The sequence below is a fragment of the Archocentrus centrarchus genome, chromosome 8, assembly GCF_007364275.1.
Source record: "Archocentrus centrarchus isolate MPI-CPG fArcCen1 chromosome 8, fArcCen1, whole genome shotgun sequence".
In the NCBI taxonomy this organism is placed as follows: domain Eukaryota; kingdom Metazoa; phylum Chordata; class Actinopteri; order Cichliformes; family Cichlidae; genus Archocentrus; species Archocentrus centrarchus.
In genome coordinates this window covers 3,516,676-3,543,923 of record NC_044353.1, presented here as the reverse complement: position 1 = coordinate 3,543,923, position 27,248 = coordinate 3,516,676, and the positions used below count along the sequence as shown (strand labels likewise).

Here is a 27,248-nt window from a genome sequence, read left to right as displayed (position 1 = left end):
TCACTTAGACCTTACAGTCACTCAGCAAGTCGTATTTGGTACTCGTAGCTGCTTCTTTTTCACAGGACGATGGATGATGCTCATTTTTGTCACTGTTCTTGTTAAGATGGAGAGCAGAGTGTGACCTGATGTGACCGAATCCCCTTGAAAAGCCACAGCGTGAAAACGCTGTGTTTGTGCCTCTGAGGATCTCAAAGAAGAAGCTGCAGAATGTCTGTTTGATTTTCAGGGGGTCACGCAAAGTGAATATGTGTCCACTAAGACAAGACAAAGTGTCTTTCTCAGGCTAAAAACTCCATTTATCTGTGATTATTATTGTGGCAGCAAAAATATAAATATATGTGCAAGTTAAGGGATGTATTCTGGTTAAAATTAATGCAGAGTTTCTGATTTTTAAGCCAAATATTTTAGGGTCAGAAGTTAAAAAAAATACAGGTCTTTAAGACATACCTGTAGTTTAATTCGTCTCCCCTGGCTTTACAGAATATAACACCCACAGACAGCAGCTTCCATGGCACATTTATTCTGCTTGTTACAGTGACACAGTTACAAAACAGTGTGTAACTTTTTTATCCAAATATATAAAAAATACATTTGAACGTACAAAATAAATCAACAGCAGCTCGTGGAGTTTACTTGTAGCCCCATGCACCACCTCCATATCCCTGGACTGGGATCGGTTCGATGGTGCGGATGATCTTGATTCTTTCGGGATCCCAGACACAATTCTCCTCCAGGCCGCTCTTCACCATCCCACAGTTGGGCGGCACCCAGGCGGTGTCGTACCCGTGGTCGTGCCAGGTTGTCCGATATGGGTGTCTCTGATGGTTGATGGCAATCACTCTTCCCACCTTGACCTTAACCTTAATGACCACTCTGTCATACTCAGGGTGATCGATGGGATAGCGACTCGCTTTCTGCAGGTCTCTGCTGAGGTACACGCCTCGACCGAGCATGCCGTCCGAAGACTGGCGAAAACCTGAGTTCAGGATCCTTTGAGCATTGGCGCTGGTGGTGCCGTGGTACATGACGTAGATTTTACCATCTCTTGGTCCTTCACGGTCCACTCTAAATACCCCCGGAGGCAGAAAGTCATCTTCAGCCCACTGGAAGCTCATGTTTCAGACTCTGATGTTGGTGTCAGTCCCTGCAGAAAAAAGGGTCATTATGGCATTAAGAACAGTAACAATAACAACAACTATAAAATAAGGAGTTAATTATAGTTAATAGGGGTCTATAATAAGATGTACATAGTATTTATAACTTTGAGTTATGAGATGAGTTATGCTTTCCATGTGTTGCATCAGATTTGATAGAAGAGGATGTTTAAATACATTTTTAATGTTTTGTTAACTCTGAAATTAGGAATTATGATTACCAGCAAATGAAAAGATGAAAAATAAATTTTCTGCCAGATGTTTTGCAGATCTGGTGACTCTGGTTACATTATTGTGTCAGGGCGTGTTTTTTTATTTGTGAAGGAAGACACCTGAAACACTTTAATTAAAAAATGATAGCATTTAATCTATTAAAGAATCAGAAGAAATCACGTGCACACGGGCTGTTTGGTTCAGGAAGAGATGGGACTTCTCAGCAGCTGCCGGTGGCTCCCTCCCCAGAAGAGCGCTGCTCTAAGCTAAACAACTATTTTATACTCCATCAATTCACAAACAGATGGAGAGAGTCGTGGTTTAGACCAGTGGTTGTTCCAGCATCATGGCACAAGCTTCTCCAATCAGCAATAAAAACTCAGTAAAAGACACACACACACACACACACACACACACACACACACACACACACACACACACACACACACACACACACACACACACACCTTCCCCTCTCACATATTCCTAATCATGAATTGCCAGTTTTATTCTCCTTAGCAACAAGAGTATGATGACCTACACACACCCTTCCCTCCTCAGACACAGATGTTCATGTTTTGGCAAAACCTTTAAGGATAAGATAAACTGAGAAGGTCATAAATAAGATAAATATATCTCCCAAAGCCCACAGAGTTGGTCTGGCACTATCTATCTGTCGCTCTCTGTCTAATGTATTTAATTGTCTATTATTTGGTTCAGCCGCTATTTATTAATTAATTTACTGGAGCTTAAACATTTGTCATTTTATTCACTGAGTAAAAAGTAAAACCCCAACAACTCCCTCTTGTTTCACACCGTTCAGGTGTGAAAATTGTATTTAAAACTCTCAGGAGTCTCTTTTCTGTACAGATCAGAGTTTGGTCCCACAGTTCAGCATATATGAATATTTTTAAGGAAAAATAAATAAATTCAGCTACAGCAGCATAAGTTTGACTTGGATAAGTGTCCACCTCTCTGTGAAAGACAATGTTCTTAATTTTCAAATGATTTTCTTCAGGAATGAGGAGCTCACTGAAAAGTTGTTTCCCACTAAGAAACTTTGGAGCAGCTCAGGTTCTGTTAGATCGTCTCGCTGGACTTTCACTCAGTTCAAAGTTTGATCGTTCAGTCCTGATAAAACGGGCACTAATCTGCTTTTATCACACTCAGTACTGATAATATTTACTGTGAAAGACTTTTTAGAGAGAAAAGAAGAAAAGTGTGTGCAGAGTTCACGTACCTCTCTCCAGGTTCATCCAGGAATGCAGACTGTGTCTCTCTGCTGCTTCTTTTAAGACTTTTCCAGCCTTCAGGAGGAAATACCATAAATAGAGATCCTTCTTTTGGTTTCGTTTCCTGTACCGTTAAGTCCGAACTTTAGGAGCTAAACAGTATTTACTGGGTGTGGTCAGAGTGTGTTAGGTTTCACTCCAGCCAGCAGCACTCAGATCCGGGACTTTCCAATTTGTCTCCATGAAGGATTGATGATTTTAAAGGAAATTTGTCTCTTTGATATTTACAGTTTTATGCTTTTCTTCAGATGCTCATGAGTTACACAGCAGTTAATCAACATGTAACAGGAAACACCCGTCCAGTCAGTGTGTGGGTAACAGCTCGCTGTCAGTGACTTTGTTCTCAGCTGTTTCTTGTATCCTGACATGATGTCCTGCTCTGTGAGATCTGTGATCCTGCTTCACTTTTTCAGACAGGCTCTGATCTCCTGATTCAGCAGGTCTGCAGTAATCAGGCCTCAACGTGGCGACTGAAACCGAACTCAGCTTTAAAAAAAAATGTGTTAATTCAGGATTTAACAAGATGGGCACTGATGTTTCCACAGATAGCAAAGGATGAGGAGCGCTTTGTTCCCTTAATGAATGAAATCATCATTTAAAAACTGAATTCTGCATTTACTCTGGTTATCTTTGTCTGACATTAAAATTAGTTTGATGATCTGAAACATTTAAGTGGGACAAAGAAAGAAAAATCAGAAAGGGGGGCAAGTACTTTTTAATGGCACCGCAAACCTCAAACCTGGATGTTCAGCTCTGATGGGGCCTTTCCAGATGTGCCAGCTGCTGGTTCCACTGATGCACCAGACACATGTTGGTGAACCTCTGCTATCTTTACCTCTGTGAAACTCTCCCTCTCTAAGATGCTGTTTTTAGTCACGTTACTGACCTGTTGCCTGGTAACCTGATTAGTTAAAATGATCCTCCAGCTGTTTCATTTTCATGCTGCTCGCTTTTCCAGCCTCCTGTTTCTCCGTCCAAACTTTTCTGAGACGTGTTGCTGCCATCAAATTCAAAATGAGCTGATAACTGATACTCATGAAACTGTAAAATGCTTCAGTTTAAACATTTGATATGTTTAAAAAAAATAAAATATGAGTTTTATGAGATTTTTATTAGATTAGTCTGTTTTTATTTGACATCCCCACTTTTTGGAATTGCTGTTGTAAATACTGTACTGAACACACCCACACAGGAAGTCAGTTTCATGAAACATTTATTCTTCATGTTACAAAACATTAGGTAATTTTTTTATTTGAATCCAAATATATAAAAATACATTTGAACAAATCAGCAGCAGCTTGTGGAGTTTACCTGTAGCCCGAGGCACCAATTCCAAAGCCCTGGACAGGTTTTGGTTTAATGGTGCCAATGATAGTGATTCTTCTGGGATCCCAGACACAATCCTCCTCCAGGCCACTTGAAACCATCCCACAGTTGGGCGGCACCCAGGCGGTGTCATACCCTTCTTTATGCCAGGTCTTCTGAAGTGGGTGATTCTGATAATTGATGGCCTTCACTCTTCCCACATTGACCTTAACCTTAATGACCACCTTGTCATACTCAGGGTGACCGATGGGATAGCGACTCGCTTTCTCCAGGTCTCTGCTGAGGTAGACACCTGGACCGAGCATCCCACCTGAGGACTGTTGAAAACCCGACTTCAGGATGCTTTGAGCATTGCTGCTGGTGGTGCCGTGGTACATGACATAGGTTCTACCGTCTCTTGGTCCTTCACAGTCCACTCTAACCACCCCCGGAGGCAGACCGTCATCTTCAATCCACTGGAAATTCATTTTCAGACTCTGATGTTGGTGTCAGTCCCTGCAGGAAAAACCACTGCAAATAAAACAATAACATAGTAGGATTAACTCTAAAATTAAGAATTTATTATAATTTAAATGAGCCTATTGTTATATGTCAGATGATTAATCCTGCTGTCACTTCACTTTTATTTATGGTCACAGTAAAAATGAAGTACACCGTTTCAGTTCTAAGGCTTTACATATCAGGACATAAAAATAATCTGGTCCATAACAGGTCTTAAAATGAGGTAAATACAACCTCAGATGAAGTGTGTGAAAATCTAAGTCCACCCTTACTGTTTCCATAGGAATTAGGAGGGTAAGTAGCAGCCAGATGCTGCTCGTCAAACGCACTGATTCACTGATCATCAGCCAGTGTGAACACCTCTATAAAAGCTGAAGTTTTGGCATTTAGACCATTCAGATGTGCGTTAACACAATGCCACAATCCTCTGAGGAGTGGGTCCCCGTGCAAAGTGCAGAGAAACTGCAAAAAAACCCCAAAGAGCTCAATCTCAGACTCTACAGGCCTCAGTTAGCATGTTAGAGGTTAAAGTTCAGGACAGTACAATTAGAGAGAGACTGAACAAGTATGGCTGTTTGGAAGGGTTGTTAGCAGAAAGACTCTTCTCTCTTGAAAGAGCCATTTGAACCTGGTTTCCACGGAAAAGAAAACACTGAGAGCCGTAAATACTACCGGAAGCCGGTAGTGGCTACCGCGAGTGACGCATATATTGAGAAACGAAAATCAATAAATAAAATAATTTTATTTTAATATTTCAAGATCACAATAATGTTCCAATTTAGAACTACAACAAAAACCGAACTGACAAAAATAAAATGTACTTCAATTGGATACTTATAATTTACTTCTGCAAGCCGCACAGAGCCACAGCTTAAGCCTGAAAGAGCCGCATGCGGCTCCGGAGTCGCGGGTTGCCGACCCCTGATCTGGATCAACTGAGAGTAGAAATATGAATAGATGCATTTTTGTTGGAGTTTTTCAGATCTGTGTCTGACCTGCTGATGGTGGCACAGAACTTTATTGTATTTAAAACTCTGATGTGTCTCTTTTATATGAACACTAGTGTTTGACCTCAAAGTTCAGGAGGTCATACAAACAGAAACTGAATATTTTTAAGGCAAAAATTAAAATATAGTAACAGAAGTTTGAAGAGGATGACTGTAGCTGTTTTCAGATGATGTTATTGGACAGTTTTCAAACACTGAAAAGTTGTTTCCACTAAGAAACTTCGGAGCAGCTCAGGTTCTGTTCACTCAGTTGAAAGGTTGATTGTTTAGTCCTGATTAAACTGACATAAATCTGCTTTTATCAGTCAGGAAGCTCACAGCTGAGTCTAAATACGTCCTCACACTCAGTACTGATAATATTTACTGTGAAAGACTTTTTAGAGAGAAAAGAAGGAAAGTGTGTGCAGAGTTCACGTACCTCTCTCCAGGTTCATCCAGGAATGCAGGCTGTGTCTCTCTGCTGCTTCTTTTAAAGACTTTATGAGCCTTCAGGAGGAAATACCATAAATAGAGATTCTCCTTTCTGTTTCGTTTCACGTGCTGTTGTTCAGTTTGTCGCTTTGGGTTACAGACGATATTTACTGGGTGTGGTCAGAGTCAGGTGAGCACACAGGAAGAGTGGACCTTTCAGATGAAAGATCCATGAAAGCTATACAATAATTCTTCATTTGATATTTACAGTTTTATGTTCACGTTTATTGTTTGATGTAGATGAGTTACACAACAGTTAATCAGAAGACTCAGAAACTTGTAACAGGAAACACCTGTTCAGTCAGATTCCTGCCCTGTTTGCATTAATAGACTCTTGTCAGCTAAGAACAGGAAACTGAGGCTACGGTTCACACACGCTCAGTACAGCTGGACAATAAAATATCGGAAAAACATCGTCTGATTTCTGCTGCAACGTTCAGCTGGTAAACAGTGACTGAGCCTCCTGCCACAGATCGATTTTAGGAAATATTCTAAAAATATGAGACACTGGATTGTCATGAGCTGTAAGCCAGAATTATTAAAGTAAGAAAGGCTTGAAATATTTCAATACACAATATATGAAAGTTTACCTTTTTGAATTAAAGTGAGAAACTTTTTCTCAGCATTCACCTTTTTGATATCTCCTAATAAACATGGTCTTCAAAATGATTCTCATATCCCAGGTGTGAAATTTCATCTCTCTGGTCTCATGGCTGCCCCTCGCTGAGCCTGACTCCGCTGGAAGTCTCTTCCTGTGGAAAGAAAGTTTTTCCTTCCCACTGTCACCAAGTGCTGCTTGATTATTGGGGTCTTCTCACTAAGACTGTAGAGTCTTTACCTCACAGCAGGAAGAGCTTTAAGACGACTAAATATTGAACTGATGTCACATTTCCCAAGAATCCAGGAGATTTGGAAAGGTGAGAGTAACAATATCCTGTTTGAAAAAGGAGACAAGGAGGCAAAGTTGGCCACAGAATAAAAGTTTTATTCATAACTACACTGAAAGAGACATACAAGCCTTTATTTTTACCTAAAAGACAGAAACATTAGATTAGTTTAGATTAACCTTTGTTATGCATAAACACGCTGCAGGATAATTTTAAATGCTTTTCAGTCCAAGCACATAAAAATACACAGATAGCACCAATATGAAGAACTGAGAAAGAAATACAAAACTTGAAAATCATTTAAACATGAACACTTGACGATTTCTGTTGGCTTTATGATCTAAGTGTAAAGCCATATTCCAACAGAAAATAATAATAATAATAATAATAATAATAATAATAATAATAATAATAATAATAATAATAAAATAGAAATCTTTATTTCCGCTTTAACGGGGGGGGGGGGGGGGGGGGGGCTTTCTAGTTTCTCTCCATCAAAAATTTTTGATTTTAAAAAATGTCCACTTTTCTGTTGATCCAGATGAATTTAAGGCAATCAAAAACACACCTGTACATTGTTTTGTTGCTCAGCAACTCCACCGCTCCACCTGCTGCAAATTCATGTTTCACTTTTGTTTCAGGTCCTTTACATTATGATATTCATTAGGTGTGGTTAGCACAACAGTAAGTTTCACATTCATGTTTTTTCCAAGAGGCCACACAGTGTTATGATTATGGGAAACTCAAAAACCTGTTTTATCTGTTATTATCTATCGTCCACCTGGTCCTTACTCAGAGTTTCTGTCTGGTTTCTCAGACTTTTTATCTGATTTACTATACTGACTATACTCAAATAAAATAAAATAAATAAATAAATAATAATAAAATAAATAAATAAAAACATTAAAAAACAATAAATAACATTAAATAACTAAAAACATTTAAAACCAATACCATGAAAAGCAATCATGTAAAAGGAGGCAGCACTGCTGCCAAATGCCAAGGAAAAGAAATGTGTTTTTAATAAAGATTTAAATGTGTGTATCGTCTGAGCTGTGCGGATATGGAGAGGTAGATCGTTCCATAGCTTTGGTGCTGCTGCTGCAGAAGCTCCATCACCTCTGTTTTAGTCTAGTTTTAGGCCTCTGTAAGAGCAGCTGGTTAGATGACCTCAAAGCTCTTACAGGGGTGTGACTGTGAAGCAGCTCAGACAGATACAAAGGTGCCAGTCCGTTTAAGGCTTTAAAAGTAAGCAATAAAATATTAAAATTGATTCTTAAACGGACAGGGAGCCAGTGAAGTGATGACAGGACCGGGGTAATGTGTTCATGCTTTTTTATACCAGTTAAAGGACGTCCTGCCGCATTCTGGACTACCTGCAGGCGGCGCACAGATGATTGATCTATGCCAAAGTTTAGGATATTACAGTAGTCCAGGCGGGAAGTAATAAAAGCATGAAAAACCTTTTCCAGGTCCTGCTGTGGGAGATAAGGTTTTACCTTGGCAATGACTCTGAGTTGGTAAAAACTGATTTTGGTAACAGCACTTATTTGCTTCTCCATTTTAAAACTACTATCTAAAATGAAACCCAGATTTTTCACAGCATCACGACAGTGAGGAGCCAAATGACTCGGAGTGCCAGAGGAGTAGCTTGAGGGGTCAAATTTACCAAAGCATATGACCTCGGTTTTGCTTTCATTAAGATTTAGGAAGTTGTTTCTCATCCAGGACTTAATGTCACTTAGACAGTTCAGCAGGGGTTCCCATGGATCGCTGCTGTTCAGTTTGATGGGCATATACACCTGGATGTCATCAGCAAAACAGTGAAAAGAAATATTGTGTTTCCTAAAAATCGACCCTAGAGGCAACATATACAATGAGAAAAGAATTGGGCCCAGAATGGACCCTTGAGGCACTCCACAAGAAAGCTTTGCTGTGGTAGAAAAACAGTCTCCTAGATGGACAGAGAAACTTCTATCAGTAAGATAAGATCTGAACCAAGTCAGAACCATGCCTATAATGCCGATTTCATGTTCTAGGCGGGATAGAAGGATCTCGTGGTCCACAGTGTCAAAGGCAGCTGACAGATCTAGAAGTACTAAAACTGCGGGGCTACCAGAGTCAACAGTTAAAAGCAGATCGTTAAAAACTCTTAAAAGAGCCGTCTCTGTGCTGTGACGCAATCTAAAACCTGACTGAAACTTTTCCCACATTCCATGTCCACTTAAAAATGCTTGAAGTTGCTTAAAAACAACTTTTTCAAGAACCTTGGATAAAAATGGTAATTTAGATATTGGTCTGTAATTTGAAAGAACATCAGGGTCAAGGTTCTTCTTCTTGATTAGAGGCTGTACAACTGCATGTTTAAAGGCAGCTGGAACACAACCAGATGCAAGAGAACTGTTAATCAGAGCGAGGATAGTTGGTCCCACTGAATCAAAAGCCTCTCTAAAAAGGCGAGAGGGAACACAGTCTGTGGGAGAGTTTACAGGTCTCATATTTTGAATCACCTCCTTTAGTGTGGAGAGTCTAACAGGCTCAAACTGCTCAAAGACAGCTCTGCTGGGAGGAGGTGCAAATGAGTCTGTTTCAGCCTGAGGTGATGAAGGTCTGATCTTCTTACAGCCTCTGACGATGGACTCATCTCTGTTCTTGTCCTGTTGGACCTCTTTTGATACTGTTGACCATAACGTTTTATTAGAGATTAGAGCATACTATAGGTATTAAAGGTACTGCACTGCAGTGGTTTGAATCATATTTATCTAATAGACTCCAATTTGTTCATGTAAATGGGGAGTCTTCTTCAAACACTAAGGTTAATTATGGAGATCCACAGGGTTCTGTGCTAGGACCAATTCTATTTACATTATACATGCTTCCCTTAGACAGTATTATTAGAAAGCATTTCATTCAGGAGAGATGCTTTGTTGTAGTATCGTGAGACTTTGTGAATCTTGGCAGCATTGTACATGGCAGCGTGAATCTAACTACAATACGCTTCCGTGATTAGTTTTTCACCGACTCACTACCAGACAGCCATAAAAGCTCTGTACTACCATGGTAGCACGGTGGAACAGCGGTTAACACTGCTGCCTCACAGTTAGAATACCATCTGGAAGGCCTGGGTTCGATTCCATTTGATTTGATTCGATTTGGCCCAGGCCTCTCGCTCTCTCTCTGTGGAGTTTGCATGTTCTGTGTCTGCATGGGTTTCCTCACACAGTCCAAAGATATGCACTTAGTGGGGTTATGTTAATTGACTATTCTAAATTGCCCATGAGTGTGGATGGTCTTTCTGTGTTGGCCCTGCGACAGGCTGGCAACCTGTACAGAGTGAATTCTCTCACCAAGGGAGTGACCGGGCTCTCAGAAGAAAATAAAAAAATTAAAGAAACGGTTATCGAGCTTCAGGCCTGCAGCATGAGGGAAAGCCTTGTGTTTTCAGGTGAAGGCAGTAGAAAACCTGGAGAATATAGTTTCTACAAACTCACCTGAAGCTCCCGGAGGACACTGTGAACAGCAAATGGACTCCAGAGAGTCCACCGGGCTTATCGGGTACAAAGGGATTAAATACGGGGATTAAATACGCAAACCCATATAATTAATGTATCATTTATAGCGCTATAATCAGGGGTTACAGCGGGCCGGACCGAGTCCGTAAATTGTGCTCGCGGCACATAAACAGCTTAGCTAGCGCTACTGAAGAGGAGCGAGCATAAAGGGAGTAACGTGTGGCAGGTAAATGCAACGTTTCTAAATGCTCAACAAATATCAGCAAACACACAAAGTGTGTGCAGTTTGTCACACAGTGTGTCTGCTAGCTAAAAGAAGAGCTGCTGTATTTCAGGGAGAGCAAAGAGAGAGAAGTTCACTCAGAGATGGAGAAAGAGGACAGGAGAGGAGGAAGAGAGGTTAGATTTAAAGGTAAGTACTGGAAAATAAACTGAAGTATGCTGACTTTGTGTAATTCAAAGATTCTATGAAAATACTGCAGTTTAGTGTGTAATAAACAGGTCAGCTTGTTGTACTGTATTTACAGTAAAGCTCCGTGTTGGTGCACAGAGGCTGTGTTCATGGTCAGAGTTACAGGTTACATCAGTGTAGCAGAGATGAGTCTGAATCAAAGCTGCTGATGCTGAGATTCATTCACTGAATCCAACATTTCTACAGCCTGTATGCTGTCAGTGTAGGGGATGGAGATCAGCTCAGATAGCTGTGAAATACTGGGTTACATCTTTGTGAGTTCAGTTCATCCACACAGAGCAGTAAACCTCAGAGCAGCAGCAGCAGGTCAGCTGATCACAGCCTGCACACCAACATCATTTACTGCAGCTACAATAGAAAGCTGTGATTCTTCTCCCCATGCAGAGCCACTACAGCTGATCTTAGGGTTCCTCCACCTTCTGAATCCCACTGTAACCCCTGAGTATCCTCATGTTGGTCTTTAGGTGGAGGCACAGTCACCCTCTACTATGGAGGACACAGAGAACAGAGCTGTGTTTAAATTCACTTTCACAGTTTGTGTCCTACAACAGATTCAAGCTGAGTGCATTCATTAGGATTAAAATTTAGATTGGAATAACATTTCTATTCTCATGTATTTTATATTACAATAATATGAGGTTCGATTAGCTTTACAGAAAGATAGCAGATAGAAATGTCCACCAAAGAACTACTTTTACTTTCTTTCTTTGAGTACATTTCAGAGCCTGTACTTTTTTACTTTTACTTGAGTAAAGAAGTTGTACATCCTGTATAATGACATTAAAGGCATTCTATTCTATTCTGAACCAGTACTTCAGCTTTTACCAAAGTATTTTTTCACACAAGTACTTGTACTTCTACTTAAGTACAGAATGTCAGTACTTTTGCCACCTCTGGTCATGGTGAAGAGGGAGCTGAGCGTGAAAGCGACGCTGTCAATTTACTGGTCAATCAACATTACTACCCTCGCCTATGGTCATGAGCTTCCTCCAAAGGGTTGCTTGCCTCTCCCTTAGAGACAGGGTGAAGGGTGAAGAGTGCAGCCATTCAGAAGGTGCTCATTGTAGAGCTGCTGCTCCTCCATATCTTAAGGAGCCAGTTGAGGTGGTTTGGGGATCTGATGAGGATGCCTCCTGGGTGCCTCTTGGGTGAGGTGTTCCGGGCCCGTCTTACCAGTAGCAGGCCCCGGGGCAGAGCCAGGACATGCTGGAGAGATTATATCTCTCGGCTGGCCTGGGAACACCTTGGGGTCCCTCCAGATGAGCTGGTGGAGAGAGAGATCTGGGCTTCTCTGCTTTGGCTGCTGCCATCACGGCCCTGCCCCTGATAAGCGGAAGAAGATGGATGGATTGTGCCAACCAAGGGACGAACACATATGGGGGGGGCTGTGACCGCATGCAGGTATGTTGCCGAGCCGGCGAGTCACCTACCTTTCTGGTCCCCCGCGAGCAGACCGTGTAAGAGACACTCACAGCAAAGGAGATGGCACCCCGTCCAGATCGGTGAGTACGTTCAGCAGCCAGTAATGATCTTTCTGCAGGTTCACCGACAGAAAACTCGTTACGACTTCATTTCCTCACTGTAAAACCCGATGAGTTAGTTCAACTCAAATTATTTGAGGAAACCGATTGCCTTGAATCGTTTATGCTCATTAACTCAAACATTTAAAGCATGAAAAAATTACTCATTATGAGTAAAAGTAACTCAGATATTTTGTGTTAAAGCAGCTTGCATGAATAAAGACAAAATTGCTCTGATTTGATTAAAAGGAAACATAACATGACTGCCATTTTCTTAAGCGGGGGGCTTTGACAGTCAGCGGTGAAGAGAGACAGGGAAGTCACACAGGACGGGATGCGAACCTGTGCCATCACCACGTGGCATGCATGGTCACCCGCTCTTCCATTGAGCCACCCAGGCGCTCGAGTGCCTCTTTGTTTTAAATCTACAAATGTACTTATGCAAACATTATTTGTTAAAATAGTGAATATACCTCCTCCGTGAATCGCCACCTTATCGTGGTGGAGGGGTTTGTGTGTCCCAGTGATCCCAGGAGCTATGTTGTCTGGGGGCTTGTCCCCCTGGCAGGGTCTCCCATGGCAAACTGGTCCTGGGTGAGGGTCCAGACAAAGAGCGGTTCAGAAGACCCTTATGAGTGAAAAAACAAGGGAACAGTTTACCCTGCCCGGGATAGGGTTACCGGGGCCCCACCCTGGAGCCAGGCCTGGGGAGGGAGCTCGAGGGAGAGCGTCTGGTGCCCAGGCATTAGCCCGTGGTGCTTGGCCGGGCGCAGCCCGAAGAGGTTACATGGGCCCGCCCTCCTGCAGGCCCACCACCCGCAGGAGGTGTCGTAGGGGTCGGGTGCAATGTGTGTCGGGCGGTGGCCGAGGGCGGAGGCCCTGGCGGACCGATCCCCGGCTATCGAAACTGGCTGTTGGGACATGGAATGTCACCTCTCTGGTGGGGAAGGAGCCTGAGCTAGTGCGTGAGGTTGAGAGATACCAGCTAGACATAGTTGGGCTCACCTCAACGCATGGCCTGGGCTCTGGAACCAGTCTCCTGGAGAAGGGCTGGACTCTGTTCCAGTCTGGAGTTGCCCTCGGTGAGAGGCGGCGAGCTGGGGTGGGTATTCTTGTATCCCCCCGGCTTGCTGCCTGTACGTCGGAGTTTTCACCGGTGGACGAGAGGGTAGTTTCCCTGCGCCTTCGGGCTGGGGAACGGGTCCTGACTGTTGTTTGCGCTTATGCGCCGAATGACAGTTCAGGGTACCCACCCTTTTTGGAGTCGCTGGGTGGGTTGCTGGAGAGTGCTCCATCTGGTGACTCCATAGTCTTGCTGGGAGACTTCAACGCTCACGTGGGCAATGACAGTGAGACCTGGAGGGGCGTGATTGGGAGGAACGGCCTGCCCGATCTGAACCCGAATGGTGTATTGTTATTGGACTTCTGTGCAAACCACAGTTTGTCCATAACAAACACCGTGTTCGAACACAAGGATGTCCATAAGTGCACATGGCACCAGGACACCCTAGGTCGCAGGTCGATGATCGATTTTGTAATCGTATCATCAGATCTGCGGCCGTATGTTCTGGACACTCGGGTGAAGAGAGGAGCTGAGCTGTCAACTGATCACCACCTGGTGGTGAGTTGGATCAGGTGGCGGGGGAAGATGCTGGACAGACCTGGCACACCTAAACGTATTGTGAGGGTGCGCTGGGAACGCCTGGCAGAAGCCCCAGTCCGGGAGATCTTCAACTCCCACCTCCGGCAGAACTTCGACAGCATTCCGAGGGAGGCTGAGGACATTGAGTCCGAATGGACCATGTTCCGCACCTCCATTGTTGAGGCTGCTGCTCAGAGCTGTGGCTGCAAGGTGGTTGGTGCCTGTCATGGTGGTAACCCCCGAACCAGATGGTGGTCACCGGAGGTGAAGGGAGCCATCAAGCTGAAGAAAGAGTCCTATCGGGCTTGGTTAGCCTGTGGGACTCCGGAGGCAGCTGACAGGTATCGACAGGCCAAGCGGAATGCAGCTCGGGTAGTGGCCAAAGCAAAAACTCGGGTGTGGGAGGAGTTTGGTGAGGCTATGGAAAAAGACTTTCGGACGGCATCGAAGCGATTCTGGCAAACCGTCAGGCGACTCAGGAGGGGAAAGCAGTGCTTCACTCACACTGTTTATAGTGCGGGGGGGGTGCTGCTGACTTCAACTGAGGCTATAGTCGGACGGTGGAAGGAATACTTCGAGGACCTTCTGAATCCCACTGACACGCCTTCTGTAGTGGAAGCAGAGTCTGGGGATGAGGGGGATGACTTGACCATCACTGGGGGTGAGGTCACTGAGGTAGTTAAACAACTCCTTGGTGGCAGAGCCCCTGGGGTGGACGAGATTCGCCCTGAGTTCCTGAAGGCTCTGGATGTTGTAGGGCTGTCTTGGTTGACACGCCTCTGCAACATCGCGTGGAGATCTGGGGCAGTGCCATTGGATTGGCAGACCGGGGTGGTGGTCCCCATCTTTAAGAAGGGAGACCGGAGGGTGTGCTCCAACTTTCGGGGGATCACACTCCTCAGCCTCCCCGGTAAGGTCTATGCCAGGGTGCTGGAAAGGAGGGTGCGTCCGTTAGTCGAACCTCGGATTCAGGAGGAACAATGCGGTTTTCGTCCTGGTCGTGGAACGCTGGACCAGCTCTTTATCCTCTCAAGGATATTCGAGTGTGCGTGGGAGTTTGCCCAACCAGTCTACATGTGCTTTGTGGACTTGGAGAAGGCATTCGACCGTGTTCCTCGGGGTGTTCTGCGGGAGGTTCTGCGGGAGTATGGGGTGTCTGGCCCATTGTTGCGGGCCATTCAGTCCTTGTACAACCACAGTGAGAGCTTGGTCCGTATAGCCGGTAATAAGTCGGATTTGTTTCCTGTGGGTGTTGGACTCCGTCAGGGCTGCCCTTTGTCACCGATTCTGTTCATAATTTTTATGGACAGAATTTCTAGGCGTAGCCAGGTGGCGGAAGGCTTCTTCCTTGGTGGCCTCAGAGTCTCATCTCTGCTTTTTGCAGATGATGCGGTTCTGTTGGCTTCATCAGGGGGGGGCCTCCAGCTCGCAGTGGAACGGTTCGCAGCCGAGTGTGAAGCGGCTGGCATGAGAATCAGCACCTCTAAGTCTGAGGCCATGGTCCTCAGCCGGAAAAGGGTGGCGTGCCATCTCCGGCTCAGGAACGAGTTCTTGCCTCAAGTGGAGGAGTTTAAGTATCTCGGGGTCTTGTTCACGAGTGATGGGCGAAGGGAGTGGGAGATCGACAGGCGGATCGGGGCTGCTTCTGCAGTGATGCGGACGCTGCACCGGTCCGTCGTGGTGAAGAGGGAGCTTAGCGTAAAAGCGAGGCTCTCGATTTACCGGTCGATCTACGTTCCTACCCTCACCTATGGTCACGAGCTTTGGGTAGTGACCGAAAGAATAAGATCGCGAATACAAGCGGCAGAAATGAGTTTCCTTCGAAGGGTGGCTGGCCTCTCCCTTAGAGATAGGGTGAGGAGTGCGGCCATCCGGGAGGGGCTCAGAGTAGAGCCGCTGCTCCTCCACATCGAAAGGAGCCAGTTGAGTTGGCTCGGGCATCTGATTAGGATGCCTCCTGGCCGCCTCCTGGGTGAGGTGTTCCGGGCATGTCCCACCGGGAAGAGGCCCCGTGGTAGACCCAGGACACGCTGGAGAGATTATGTATCTCGGCTGGCCTGGGAACGCCTTGGGGTCCCTCCGGATGAGCTGGAGGAGGTGGCTGGGGAGAGGGAAGCTTGGGCTTCTCTGCTTAGGCTTCTGCCCCCGCGACCCGGCCCCGGATAAGCGGAAGAAAATGGATGGATGGATGGATAGTGAATATACTGTGAATCAACTTATTTAACAGTTACTGATTTTATTAATTATTCTGTCTTTTTGATATGACCAACATAAAATCTTTACACTTTGGGGGATCATTAACAATTATCTGCATACATATTTGGTATGTGATTATTTAAACCTGAAATAGAAACAAGTGAAAGATGTTGGTCTCAGAACAGTTTGCCTCAGTCTACTTTAAATGAGCTTTGGTCCAGAGAGGATGGCAGTGTGTCTGGATCATGTTCACATGTAGCTTCTTCTTTTCATAACAGAGCTTTATCTTGCATCTGCGGATAACACGGTGAGCTGTGTTTACAGACAGATTTCTGGAAGTGCTCCTGAGTCCATGCAGTGTTTTCCGGCCTGTTTTTACTGCAGTGCTGATTTTCAGCGTGGTTCCTGCACACAGAGATTTTTCCAGATTCTCTGAATCTTCACAATCTTACATTGAGGAACATTATTCTGAGTTTGTAGACACATGTTGGTGAACCTCTGCCCATCTTTACCTCTGTGAAACTCTGCCTCTCTAAGATGCTCTTTTTATACCCAGCCATATTACTGATGTGTTGCCATGTAACCTGATTAGTTAAAGTGCCACTCACTTTTCCAGCCTTCTGTTTCTCCGTTCAAACTTTTCTGAGATGTGTGTTGCTGCCATTAAATTCAAATTGAGCTGATACTTTTCATTAACACTTTAGTTTAAGCATTTGATATGTGTAGCAACTCCAAAGGCCTAAGTTGCTGGAGAGGAAAACTGGGCCCTGTCTATTTGTATGCCGCGCTACCTTCACTCCTGAGAAAGTATGCTGACCCCACATACATTTTTGTGATGTTTATTAATACACTGCCAAGTATGGATCAGTGTGACAGTAAGCAGCATAACTGGCAAAACAAACAATACAAGTGTGTGCGAACTGTCAACACCCAGCTAACCTCTCTCTTCCATCAGAGTGCAGGTGAGTGTGTCACCTTTTAAACCTGCCGGCTGGTACCACCTACACCCATGTGATCCATACACCAATACACGTCACCACGACAACCAGCGTGAACCCAAAACACAACTTAAGACAAAATATATATCTCCTGCAATATGATTTCAATTTTGCATTGTGAATAAAATATAAGTTTTGTGTCATTTTTATGAGATTATTCTGTTTTTATTTGACATCCCAACTTTCTGTAATTGCTGTTGTAAATACTGCACTGAACACACCCACACAGGAAGTCAGTTTCATGAAACATTTATTCTTCATGTTAATGACACAGTTACAAAACATTAGGTCATTTGTTTATTTGAATCCAAATATATAAAAATACATTTGAACATAAATAAATCAGCAGCACCTAATGGACTTCACCTGTAGCCCCAGGCACCACCTCCATCGCCCTGGACAGGTTTTGGTTTAATGGTGTCAATGATCTTGATTCTTTCGGGATCCCAGACACAATTCTCCTCCAGGCCACTCTTCACCATCCCACAGTTGGGCGGCACCCAGGCGGTGTCGTATCCTTTGTCATGCCAGGTCTTCTGAAGTGGGTGGTTCTGACAATCAATGGCCTTCACCTTTCCCACCCTGACCTTAACCTTAATGACAACTCTGTCACGCTCAGGGTGATCGATGGGATAGCGACTCGCTTTCTCCAGGTCTCTGCTGAGGTAGACACCCCGACCGAGCATCCCACCTGAGGACTGTTTAAAACCTGATTTCAGGATGATTTGAGCACTGCTTCTGGTGGTGCCGTGGTACATGACGTAGGTTTTACCATCTTTTGGTCCATCACAGTCCACTCTAAATACCCCCGGAGGCAGACCGTCATCTTCAGCCCACTGGAAACTCATTTTCAGACTCTGATGTTGTTGTCAGTGTGCCTGCAGGTAAAAGGGTCATTAACAAGGAGACACCACTGCAAATAAAGCAATAACATAGTGGGATTAGCCATAAAATTAAGAATTTATTATAATTTAAATTAGCCTATTGCTATATGTTGAATGATTAAACCTTGTGTTATGTATCTTTTATTCACGGTCACAATAAAACACAGTTTCAATTCTAAGCTTTTACATATCAGGACATAAAAATAATCTGGTGTCATGGAACGAGCTGTGTGCCAGGCAAAGTGTGGACCCCAACACAGACTCAGGGAGCTTGCATAGACTTGACTTGAGTCCTAGATTAATGAGCTGAACAACACAAAAGCGCCTCAAAGTGAATGTAAGCCATAAAGTTTCATGTTGCCAGGAAACCATAAAACAGAAAACAATCACAACACAACAAGAAACAGCAGCAAACAAGGACTATAAATACATAAGGGGTAATGGGGAGGGAGTGGAAACACCAGGGAATGCAAAACTAACTATGATGCTCAGGAAACGGAGACTAGGAAAATAAAACAGGAAGTAAATAACAGGAACGTAGAATGCTGTTTGGCATTTTTGCTTAGTTTTTGTTTAATAAATAATGACACGGTATATTATGATGTCATCTGAGTTTGTATTTTAAATATTTATAACCCTCTACGCACCAGAGGATTTTTTATTATGTCCTGATACATTAAACCTTAGAACTGAAGAAGGTGTACTTTCTCACTTAAAAACAGCAGGAATGACTCCTAAATGTTTCCAGTAGAAGAACATGAGAATCTGGATCAACTGAAAGTAGAAATATGAATAGATGCATTTTTGTTGGAGTTTTTCAGATCTGTGTCTGACCTGCTGATGGTGGCACAGAACTTTATTGTATTTAAAACTCTGATGTGTCTCTTTTATATGAACACTAGTGTTTGACCTCAAAGTTCAGGAGGTCATACAAACAGAAACTGAATATTTTTAAGGCAAAAATTAAAATATAGTAACAGAAGTTTGAAGAGGATGACTGTAGCTGTTTTCAGATGATGTTATTGGACAGTTTTCAAACACTGAAAAGTTGTTTCCACTAAGAAACTTCGGAGCAGCTCAGGTTCTGTTCACTCAGTTGAAAGGTTGATTGTTTAGTCCTGATTAAACTGACATAAATCTGCTTTTATCAGTCAGGAAGCTCACAGCTGAGTCTAAATACGTCCTCACACTCAGTACTGATAATATTTACTGTGAAAGACTTTTTAGAGAGAAAAGAAGGAAAGTGTGTGCAGAGTTCACGTACCTCTCTCCAGGTTCATCCAGGAATGCAGGCTGTGTCTCTCTGCTGCTTCTGTTAAAGACTTTATGAGCCTTCAGGAGGAATAACCATAAATAGAGATTCTCCTTTCTGTTTCGTTTCACGTGCTGTTGTTCAGTTTGTCGCTTTGGGTTACAGACGATATTTACTGGGTGTGGTCAGAGTCAGGTGAGCACACAGGAAGAGTGGACCTATCAGATGAAAGATCCATGAAAGCTTTACAATAATTCTTCATTTGATATTTACAGTTTTATGTTCACGTTTATTGTTTGATGTAGATGAGTTACACAACAGTTAATCAGAAGACTCAGAAACTTGTAACAGGAAACACCTGTTCAGTCAGATTCCTGCCCTGTTTGCATTAATAGACTCTTGTCAGCTAAGAACAGGAAACTGAGGCTACGGTTCACACACGCTCAGTACAGCTGGACAATAAAATATCGGAAAAACATCGTCTGATTTCTGCTGCAACGTTCAGCTGGTAAACAGTGACTGAGCCTCCTGCCACAGATCGATTTTAGGAAATATTCTAAAAATATGAGACACTGGATTGTCATGAGCTGTAAGCCAGAATTATTAAAGTAAGAAAGGCTTGAAATATTTCAATACACAATATATGAAAGTTTACCTTTTTGAATTAAAGTGAGAAACTTTTTCTCAGCATTCACCTTTTTGATATCTCCTAATAAACATGGTCTTCAAAATGATTCTCATATCCCAGGTGTGAAATTTCATCTCTCTGGTCTCATGGCTGCCCCTCGCTGAGCCTGACTCCGCTGGAAGTCTCTTCCTGTGGAAAGAAAGTTTTTCCTTCCCACTGTCACCAAGTGCTGCTTGATTATTGGGGTCTTCTCACTAAGACTGTAGAGTCTTTACCTCACAGCAGGAAGAGCTTTAAGACGACTAAATATTGAACTGATGTCACATTTCCCAAGAATCCAGGAGATTTGGAAAGGTGAGAGTAACAATATCCTGTTTGAAAAAGGAGACAAGGAGGCAAAGTTGGCCATAGAATAAAAGTTTTATTCATAACTACACTGAAAGAGACATACAAGCCTTTATTTTTACCTAAAAGACAGAAACATTAGATTAGATTAGATAAGATTAGATTAGATAAGATTAGATTAGATTAGATTAGATTAGATTAGATTAGATTAGATTAGATTAGATTAACCTTTATTATGCATAAACACGCTGCAGGATAATTTTAAATTCTTTTCAGTCCAAGCACATAAAAATACACAGATAGCACCAATATGAAGAACTGAGAAAGAAACACAAAACTTGAAAATCATTTAAACATGAACACTTGATTGATTTCTGTTGGCTTTATGATCTAAGTGTAAAGCCATATTCCAACAGAAATTAATAATAATAATAATAATAATAATAATAAAATAGAAATCTTTATTTCCACTTTAACGGGGGGGGGGGGGGGGGGGCTTTCTAGTTTCTCTCCATCAAAAATTTATGATTTTAAAAAATGTCCACTTTTCTGTTGATCCAGATGAATTTAAGGCAATCAAAAACACACCTGTACATTGTTTTGTTGCTCAGCAACTCCACCGCTCCACCTGCTGCAAATTCATGTTTCACTTTTGTTTCAGGTCCTTTACATTATGATATTCATTAGGTGCGGTTAGCACAACAGTAAGTTTCACATTCATGTTTTTTCCAAGAGGCCACACAGTGTTATGATTATGGGAAACTCAAAAACCTGTTTTATTTGTTATTATCTATCGTCCACCTGGTCCTTACTCAGAGTTTCTGTCTGATTTCTCAGACTTTTTATCTGATTTAGTGCTCAGTTCAGATAAAATCATTATAGTGGGTGATTTTAACATCCATGTAGATGCTGAGAATGACAGCCTCAACACTGCATTTAATCTATTGTTAGATTCAATTGGCTTCTCTCAAAATGTAAAGGAGCCCACCCACCACTTTAATCATACTCTGGATCTTGTCCTAACATATGGCATAGAAACTGAAGACTTAACAGTATTCCCTGAAAGCCCCCTCCTGTCTGATCATTTCTTAGTAACATTTACATTTACTTTAATGGATTACACAGCAGTGGGGAATAAGTTTTATTACAGTAGAAGTCTTTCTGAAAGTGCTGTAACTAAGTTTAAGGATCTAATTCTTCATTATTATGCTCTTCAGTGCCAACACAGTGCAGAGCAGCTACCTAAACTCTGCTCCCAGTGAGGTCGATTATCTCGTCAATAGTTTTACATCCTCACTGCATATAACTTTGGATACTGTGGCTCCTCTGAAAAGGAAAGCTTCAAATCAGAAGTGCCTGACTCCGTGGTATAATTCACAAACGCACAGCTTAAAGCAGATAACCCGAAAGCTGGAGAGGGAATGGCGTCTCACTAAATTAGAAGATGCTCATTTAGGCTGGAAAAAGAGTTTGTTGCTCTATAAAAAAGCCCTCCGTAAAGCTAGGACATCTTACTATTCATCATTAATTGAAGAAAATAAGAACAACCCCAGGTTTGTTTTCAGCACTGTAGCCAGGCTGACAAAGAGTCAGAGCTCTGTAGAGCCGAGTATTCCTTTCACTTTAACTGGTAGTGACTTCATGGATTTCTTTACAAATAAAATTTTAGACATTAAAGAAAAAATTATTTATAACCATCTCAAAGATTATTCTTCATGTTCGGCTGCTTTCAGCACTGCTGGTATTTGTTTAGACTCTTTTGCTCCAGTTGATCTTTCAGAGTTAACTTCAATAGTTACTTCCTCCAAACCAGCAACATGTTTGTTAGATCCCATTCCTACTAGACTGTTCAAAGAAGTCTTTCCAATTATTGATGCTTCAATCTTAAAAATGATCAATCATTCTTTATTAGTTGGCTATGTACCACAGACCTTCAAGGTGGCTGTAATTAAACCTCTACTTAAAAAGCCATCACTGACCCAGCTGTCTTAGCTAATTATAGGCCAATCTCCAACCTTCCTTTTCTCTCAAAGACTCTTGAAAGAGTAGTTGTAAAACAGCTAACTGATCATCTGCAGAGGAACGGTTTATTTGAAGAGTTTCAGTCAGGTTTCAGAATTCATCACAGTACAGAAACAGCATTAGTGAAGGTTACAAATGATCTTCTTAGAGCCTCTGACAGTGGACTCATCTCTGTACTTGTCCTGTTGGACCTCAGTGCAGCTTTTGATACTGTTGACCATAACATTTTATTACAGAGATTAGAGCATACTATAGGTATTAAAGGTACTGCACTGCAGTGGTTTGAATCATATTTATCTCATAGACTCCAATTTGTTCATGTAAATGGGGAGTCTTCTTCACACACTAAGGTTAATTATGGAGTTCCACAGGGTTCTGTGCTAGGACCAATTTTATTTACATTATACATGCTTCCCTTAGGCAGTATTATTAGAAAGCACTGCATCAGTTTTCATTGTTATGCAGATGATACTCAGCTTTATCTATCAATGAAGCCAGATGATGCACATCAATTAATTAAACTGCAGGAATGTCTTAAAGACATTAAGGCCTGGATGACCTCTAATTTCCTGCTTCTAAATTCAGATAAAACTGAAATTCTTGTTCTCGGCCCCACAAATCTTAGAAACATGGTGTCTAACCAGATACTTACTCTGGATGGCATTACTTTGGCCTCCAGTAACACTGTGAGAAATCTAGGAGTCATTTTTGACCAGGATATGTCCTTCAATGCACATATGAAACAAATATGTAGGACCGCTTTTTTGCATTTGTGCAATATTTCTAAAATTAGAAACATCCTTTCTCAGAGTGATGCTGAAAAGCTCATTCATGCATTTATTACTTCTAGGGTGGACTATTGTAATCCATTATTATCAGGCTGTCCTCAAAGCTCCCTGAAAAGCCTTCAGCTGATCCAAAATGCTGCAGCTAGAGTACTGACAGGGACTAGAAAGAGAGAGCAGATTTCTCCCATATTGGCTTCTCTTCATTGGCTCCCTGTTAAATCTAGAATAGAATTTAAAATTCTTCTCCTCACATACAAGGTCTTGAATAATCAGGCTCCATCTTATCTCAAAGACCTCATAGTCCCATATCACCCCAACAGAGCACTTCTCTCTCAGACTGCTGGCTTACTTGTGGTTCCTAGGATACTTAAGAGTAGAATGGGAGGCAGAGCCTTCAGCTTTCAGGCGCCTCTTCTGTGGAACCAGCTCCCAGCTTGGATTCAGGAGACAGACACCCTCTCTATTTTTAAGATTAGGCTTAAAATCTTCCTTTATGATCAAGCTTATAGTTAGGGCTGGATCAGGTGACCCTGAACCTTCTAGACTTCTGGGGGGTTCCTATTAGGGCTGAGCACTATATTAAGTTTTTAAGAAATATCAATATATTTTCATACGCGATATAAGATGAGACAATATCGTGTTTTGTATACATACAGCCTTTGTACTTCGTCCATTCGTACAATTTGGCATCACCTGGACCCCCTGTCATGGTTCTGGCCATGTGCTCAGCATTTTGTGTTTAGTTCTGTTTTCACTGGGTTTTGTTATTTTCTAGTTTTGTTTTGGTCTTCCTTATTCATTTTAGTTCTGCTTTATCAGTCGTGGTTTTCTCCCCTGTGTCTGTCTCTCTGTCTTTTTCCCTGTGCCTTGGTTCCTGTTTAGTTTTCCTCTGTGCCAGCCCCCTGTGTTAAGTCTGCGTGTACCTTGTTAGGTGTTTCCTGTTTTATTTTGACAGTCCTGTCAAAATAAAACAGCAAACTCCATGCAACACATAGGGAACCTATGTGTTGCATGGAGCTTTGCTTCCTGTGTTTCATTAGTATGATTTTGTCCACCTGTTCTCCCCAGCTGTTTCCTGTTTTCTCTCGTCATTCCCGCTGGATTTATTGTCTGCATTTCCCTCTGTTCCTTGTCACGTCCTCCCTCATTAAGGTGTGGTTTTGTCCTGTCATCCATTCAGTTTGAGTTTTTGTTTCAGTGCCATTCATCTGCGTTTTATTTCACTTTATCTACAATAAAGTCACCTTTTAAGTTCAGTTTTGCCTCTGGAGTTCTGCGTTTGGGTCCACCCTGCTCGCCTCAACACTCACACATGACACCCCCAAGAATCCATGGCCATACCACAACTAGATAGCAGAAGTTGGTTTGTACCGTAAGTCATGTGACCTTAATAACGGAAATGGGTCTTTTTCCTGTGTTTGCAGATGCCGCATTGAGCGGGTTGGCCCATTGCTGTGATACGTCAGCGCATATGTCTCTGGATTTACTGTCTAGAACCCTGCTGACTGAAGGATGGAGTTTTGTTCATTCAGTCTGTTTACATGTTTTGTTATTTGCACAGAGTACCAGATGTACAGGAGTATGCTCTCAGTTCCCACTGTCACCAAGTGCTGCTTAATTGCTGGGGACTTCTCATTAAGACTGTAGGGTCTTTACAGTAAGTCAGTATAAACGGCTTTCAGTTGGCTAAATATTGAAATGATGTTGCATCCTCCAAGAATCCAAGAGAGAAAGCAACACTAACAACACCCTGTTTGAAAAAAGAGACAAGGAGGCAAAGTTTGCAATACAATAAAGGTTTTATTCACAACTAAAAGAGACATACAAGCCTGTATTTTTACCTAAAAGAAAGAAGTACACAAAACCTAGAAGTTGGTCAGAAAAGAAGTGTAATTCAAGAGGCTACATGCTGACAATTCCAGTGACCACACAGACGGCATGCCATGGGGAGAGCAAGCCTACAATGACACATTAAAAATCAATATATTTTTTAAGTGAAATATATAAAAAATACTTTTGAATATACAAATTACTGTTCATGGAATTTACCTCTAGCTCCCTCTGTTATGTCCAAGCAGGTTTACGATTGCGTCGATTACCTCGTTTAGTGAGACTGGCTTTGGACCAAATCCAGTGCTCTGGACAGATTTTGGTTTGATGGTCTGAAGGATTGTGATTCGCTTAGGATCCCAGACACAATTCTCTTCCCGGCCACTTGAAACCATCCCACATTTTGGTGGCACCCAGGCAGTGTCATACCCATGGTCATGCCAGGTCTTCTGAAGTGAGTGATTCTGATGATCAATGATCTTCACTTTTCCCACGTTGACCTTAACCTTAATGACAACTCTGTCATGCTCAGGGTGACCGATGGGATAGCCACTTGCTTTCTGCAGGTCTCTGCTGAGGTACACGCCACGACCAAGCATCCCCTTTTCAGACTGGCGAAATCCTGAGGCCAGGATGCTGTTAGCATTCACCCTTGTTGTGCCATGGTACATGACATAGGTTTTACCATCTGTTGGTCCTTCACAGTCCAATCGAACTACCCCAGGAGGCAGACGGTCATCTTCAGCCCACTCAATGCTCATTTTTTATTCTGATATTAGTGTCAGTGTCCCTGCAGGAAAAAAGTTACTATGATGAGGACATCACCAGATTAAAATTATTATGAGGCATCAAATGATTCAAAGGTGTGTCAAGTAATCTGCACATATATGGGTCACTTAAAAATAACAGGAGCTAATCTTAAATGCGTTTGAGTCCAAACCAAGTACACAAAAATACACATATAGTGCCAACATAAACAACTGAGAAAGAAATTTGGCACAAATATTTCATCACTGTACTCAAGTAGATTTTTCAGGTATCTGTACTTTACTTGAGTATTTATTTTTCTGACTGCATTTTACTTTTACTGGTCCCAGTACAAAAGTGCAGCATATTTTCTTTAGTACCAACAGTGTATTCCTGTAAGGTCGTGCAGAGGGACCCTGCCCAAGCGTCCATAAGAGTAAGGAGTGAGAACGTTTTGGGTCATTAGTAACCGTTACTACTGCTGTTTCTGTACTTTGAACTCTAAATCATGACAGAAACTCTTCAAATAAATATTTCCTCTGCAAATGATCACACAGCTTTTTACAGCTACCATTCAGAGAAGTTATGAAATCAAACAAAAGTTGGAAATCAGGCTACAATTAGCTAACTGGGCTTTAATTAGCTAACACACAGTACTGATAACTGCCAAAATTTAGACTTTTTAAGGACTGAAAAAAGAAGTGTTTGCTGAGTTCACGTACCTCTCTCCAGGTTAATCCAAGAATGGAGTCTGTGTCTCTCTGCCGCATTTAAATACTTTTCCAGCCTTCAGAAGGAAATACTATAAATAGAAATTCTCTTTTCAGTTTTGTTTCACTTGATGTTCTTATTGCTTTAGGTTATAAACAATATTTACTGGGTGTGGTCAATGCGTGAGTTAGGTTTCACTCCAGCCAGCAGCACACAGATCTGAGACTTAGAGTGGGACTTTCCAGTTTGTCTCTATAAAAACGTATGATTTCAAAGGAAATTTGTCTCTTTGATATTTACAATTTTATGCTCTTCTTCAGATGCTGATGAGTTACACAGCAGTTAATTGAAAGATTCAAATGGACACGTGTAACAGGGAACACCTGCCTGGTCAAATTCCTGCCATATTTGGCCCAAGTTTCCATTGTCCTGCTGTGTGCTAACTTTCATTTCCACCACAAAGCAGGTGACAGGAAAATGCTGACGTGCAAATTGCATAAGTTTTCGGACAATGACGTGTTTTGTAATTTTGCCTCTTTACACCACAGATTTTACTAGATTTTAAATTCAATCAAAATTTTAAAAGAATCGAGATCTGATTGAAGTGGATACAGTGAGCTTTAATTCAAAATATTAAATGAAAGTATTACCTGTTTAAAAATTGCAGACATTTTTATACACAGTCCCCCATTTTCAGATGCTGGAGGAGGCTGTGCATCACTGTCTGCATACCATCAAGAAATGCTTTCATGAGTGGAAATAGAGGGGTTAACAACAAGATGTAAACCACTGATTACACTCAAGAACAGAAAGTCCAGATTGGGCCAGAAAACTAATGATGGGACTG

At 42.3% G+C, this 27,248-nt stretch overlaps 1 protein-coding gene across 1 annotated transcript; it reads right to left on the bottom strand.

The window, feature by feature from the left end:
* Nucleotides 1–521: 521 nt before the first annotated feature.
* On the bottom strand, nucleotides 522–26,431 carry LOC115784261 (uncharacterized). The gene is made up of 5 exons (XM_030735421.1): nucleotides 26,413–26,431; nucleotides 25,239–25,733; nucleotides 17,561–17,990; nucleotides 3,974–4,477; nucleotides 522–1,122 (listed from the first exon to the last, which is right to left on the bottom strand). The coding sequence occupies exons 2-5, from the start codon at nucleotides 25,702–25,704 to the stop codon at nucleotides 633–635; spliced, it is 1,890 nt and encodes a 629-aa protein (XP_030591281.1). The 5' UTR covers nucleotides 25,705–25,733; nucleotides 26,413–26,431; the 3' UTR covers nucleotides 522–632.
* Between the last annotated feature and the right edge of the window lie 817 nt (nucleotides 26,432–27,248).

What these genes read in the sequence shown, in the direction of transcription:
- LOC115784261 (XM_030735421.1), bottom strand. Translation starts at nt 25,704, where the DNA reads ATGAGCATTGAGTGGGCTGAAGATGACCGTCTGCCTCCTGGGGTAGTT. An exon ending in TGTCCAGAGCACTGGATTTG is followed by an intron (nt 17,991 to 25,238) that starts GTCCAAAGCCAG and finishes GGGTATTTAGAG; the next exon opens with TGGACTGTGATGGACCAAAA. An exon ending in ATTGGTGCCTCGGGCTACAG is followed by an intron (nt 1,123 to 3,973) that starts GTAAACTCCACA and finishes CATCAGAGTCTG; the next exon opens with AAACATGAGCTTCCAGTGGG.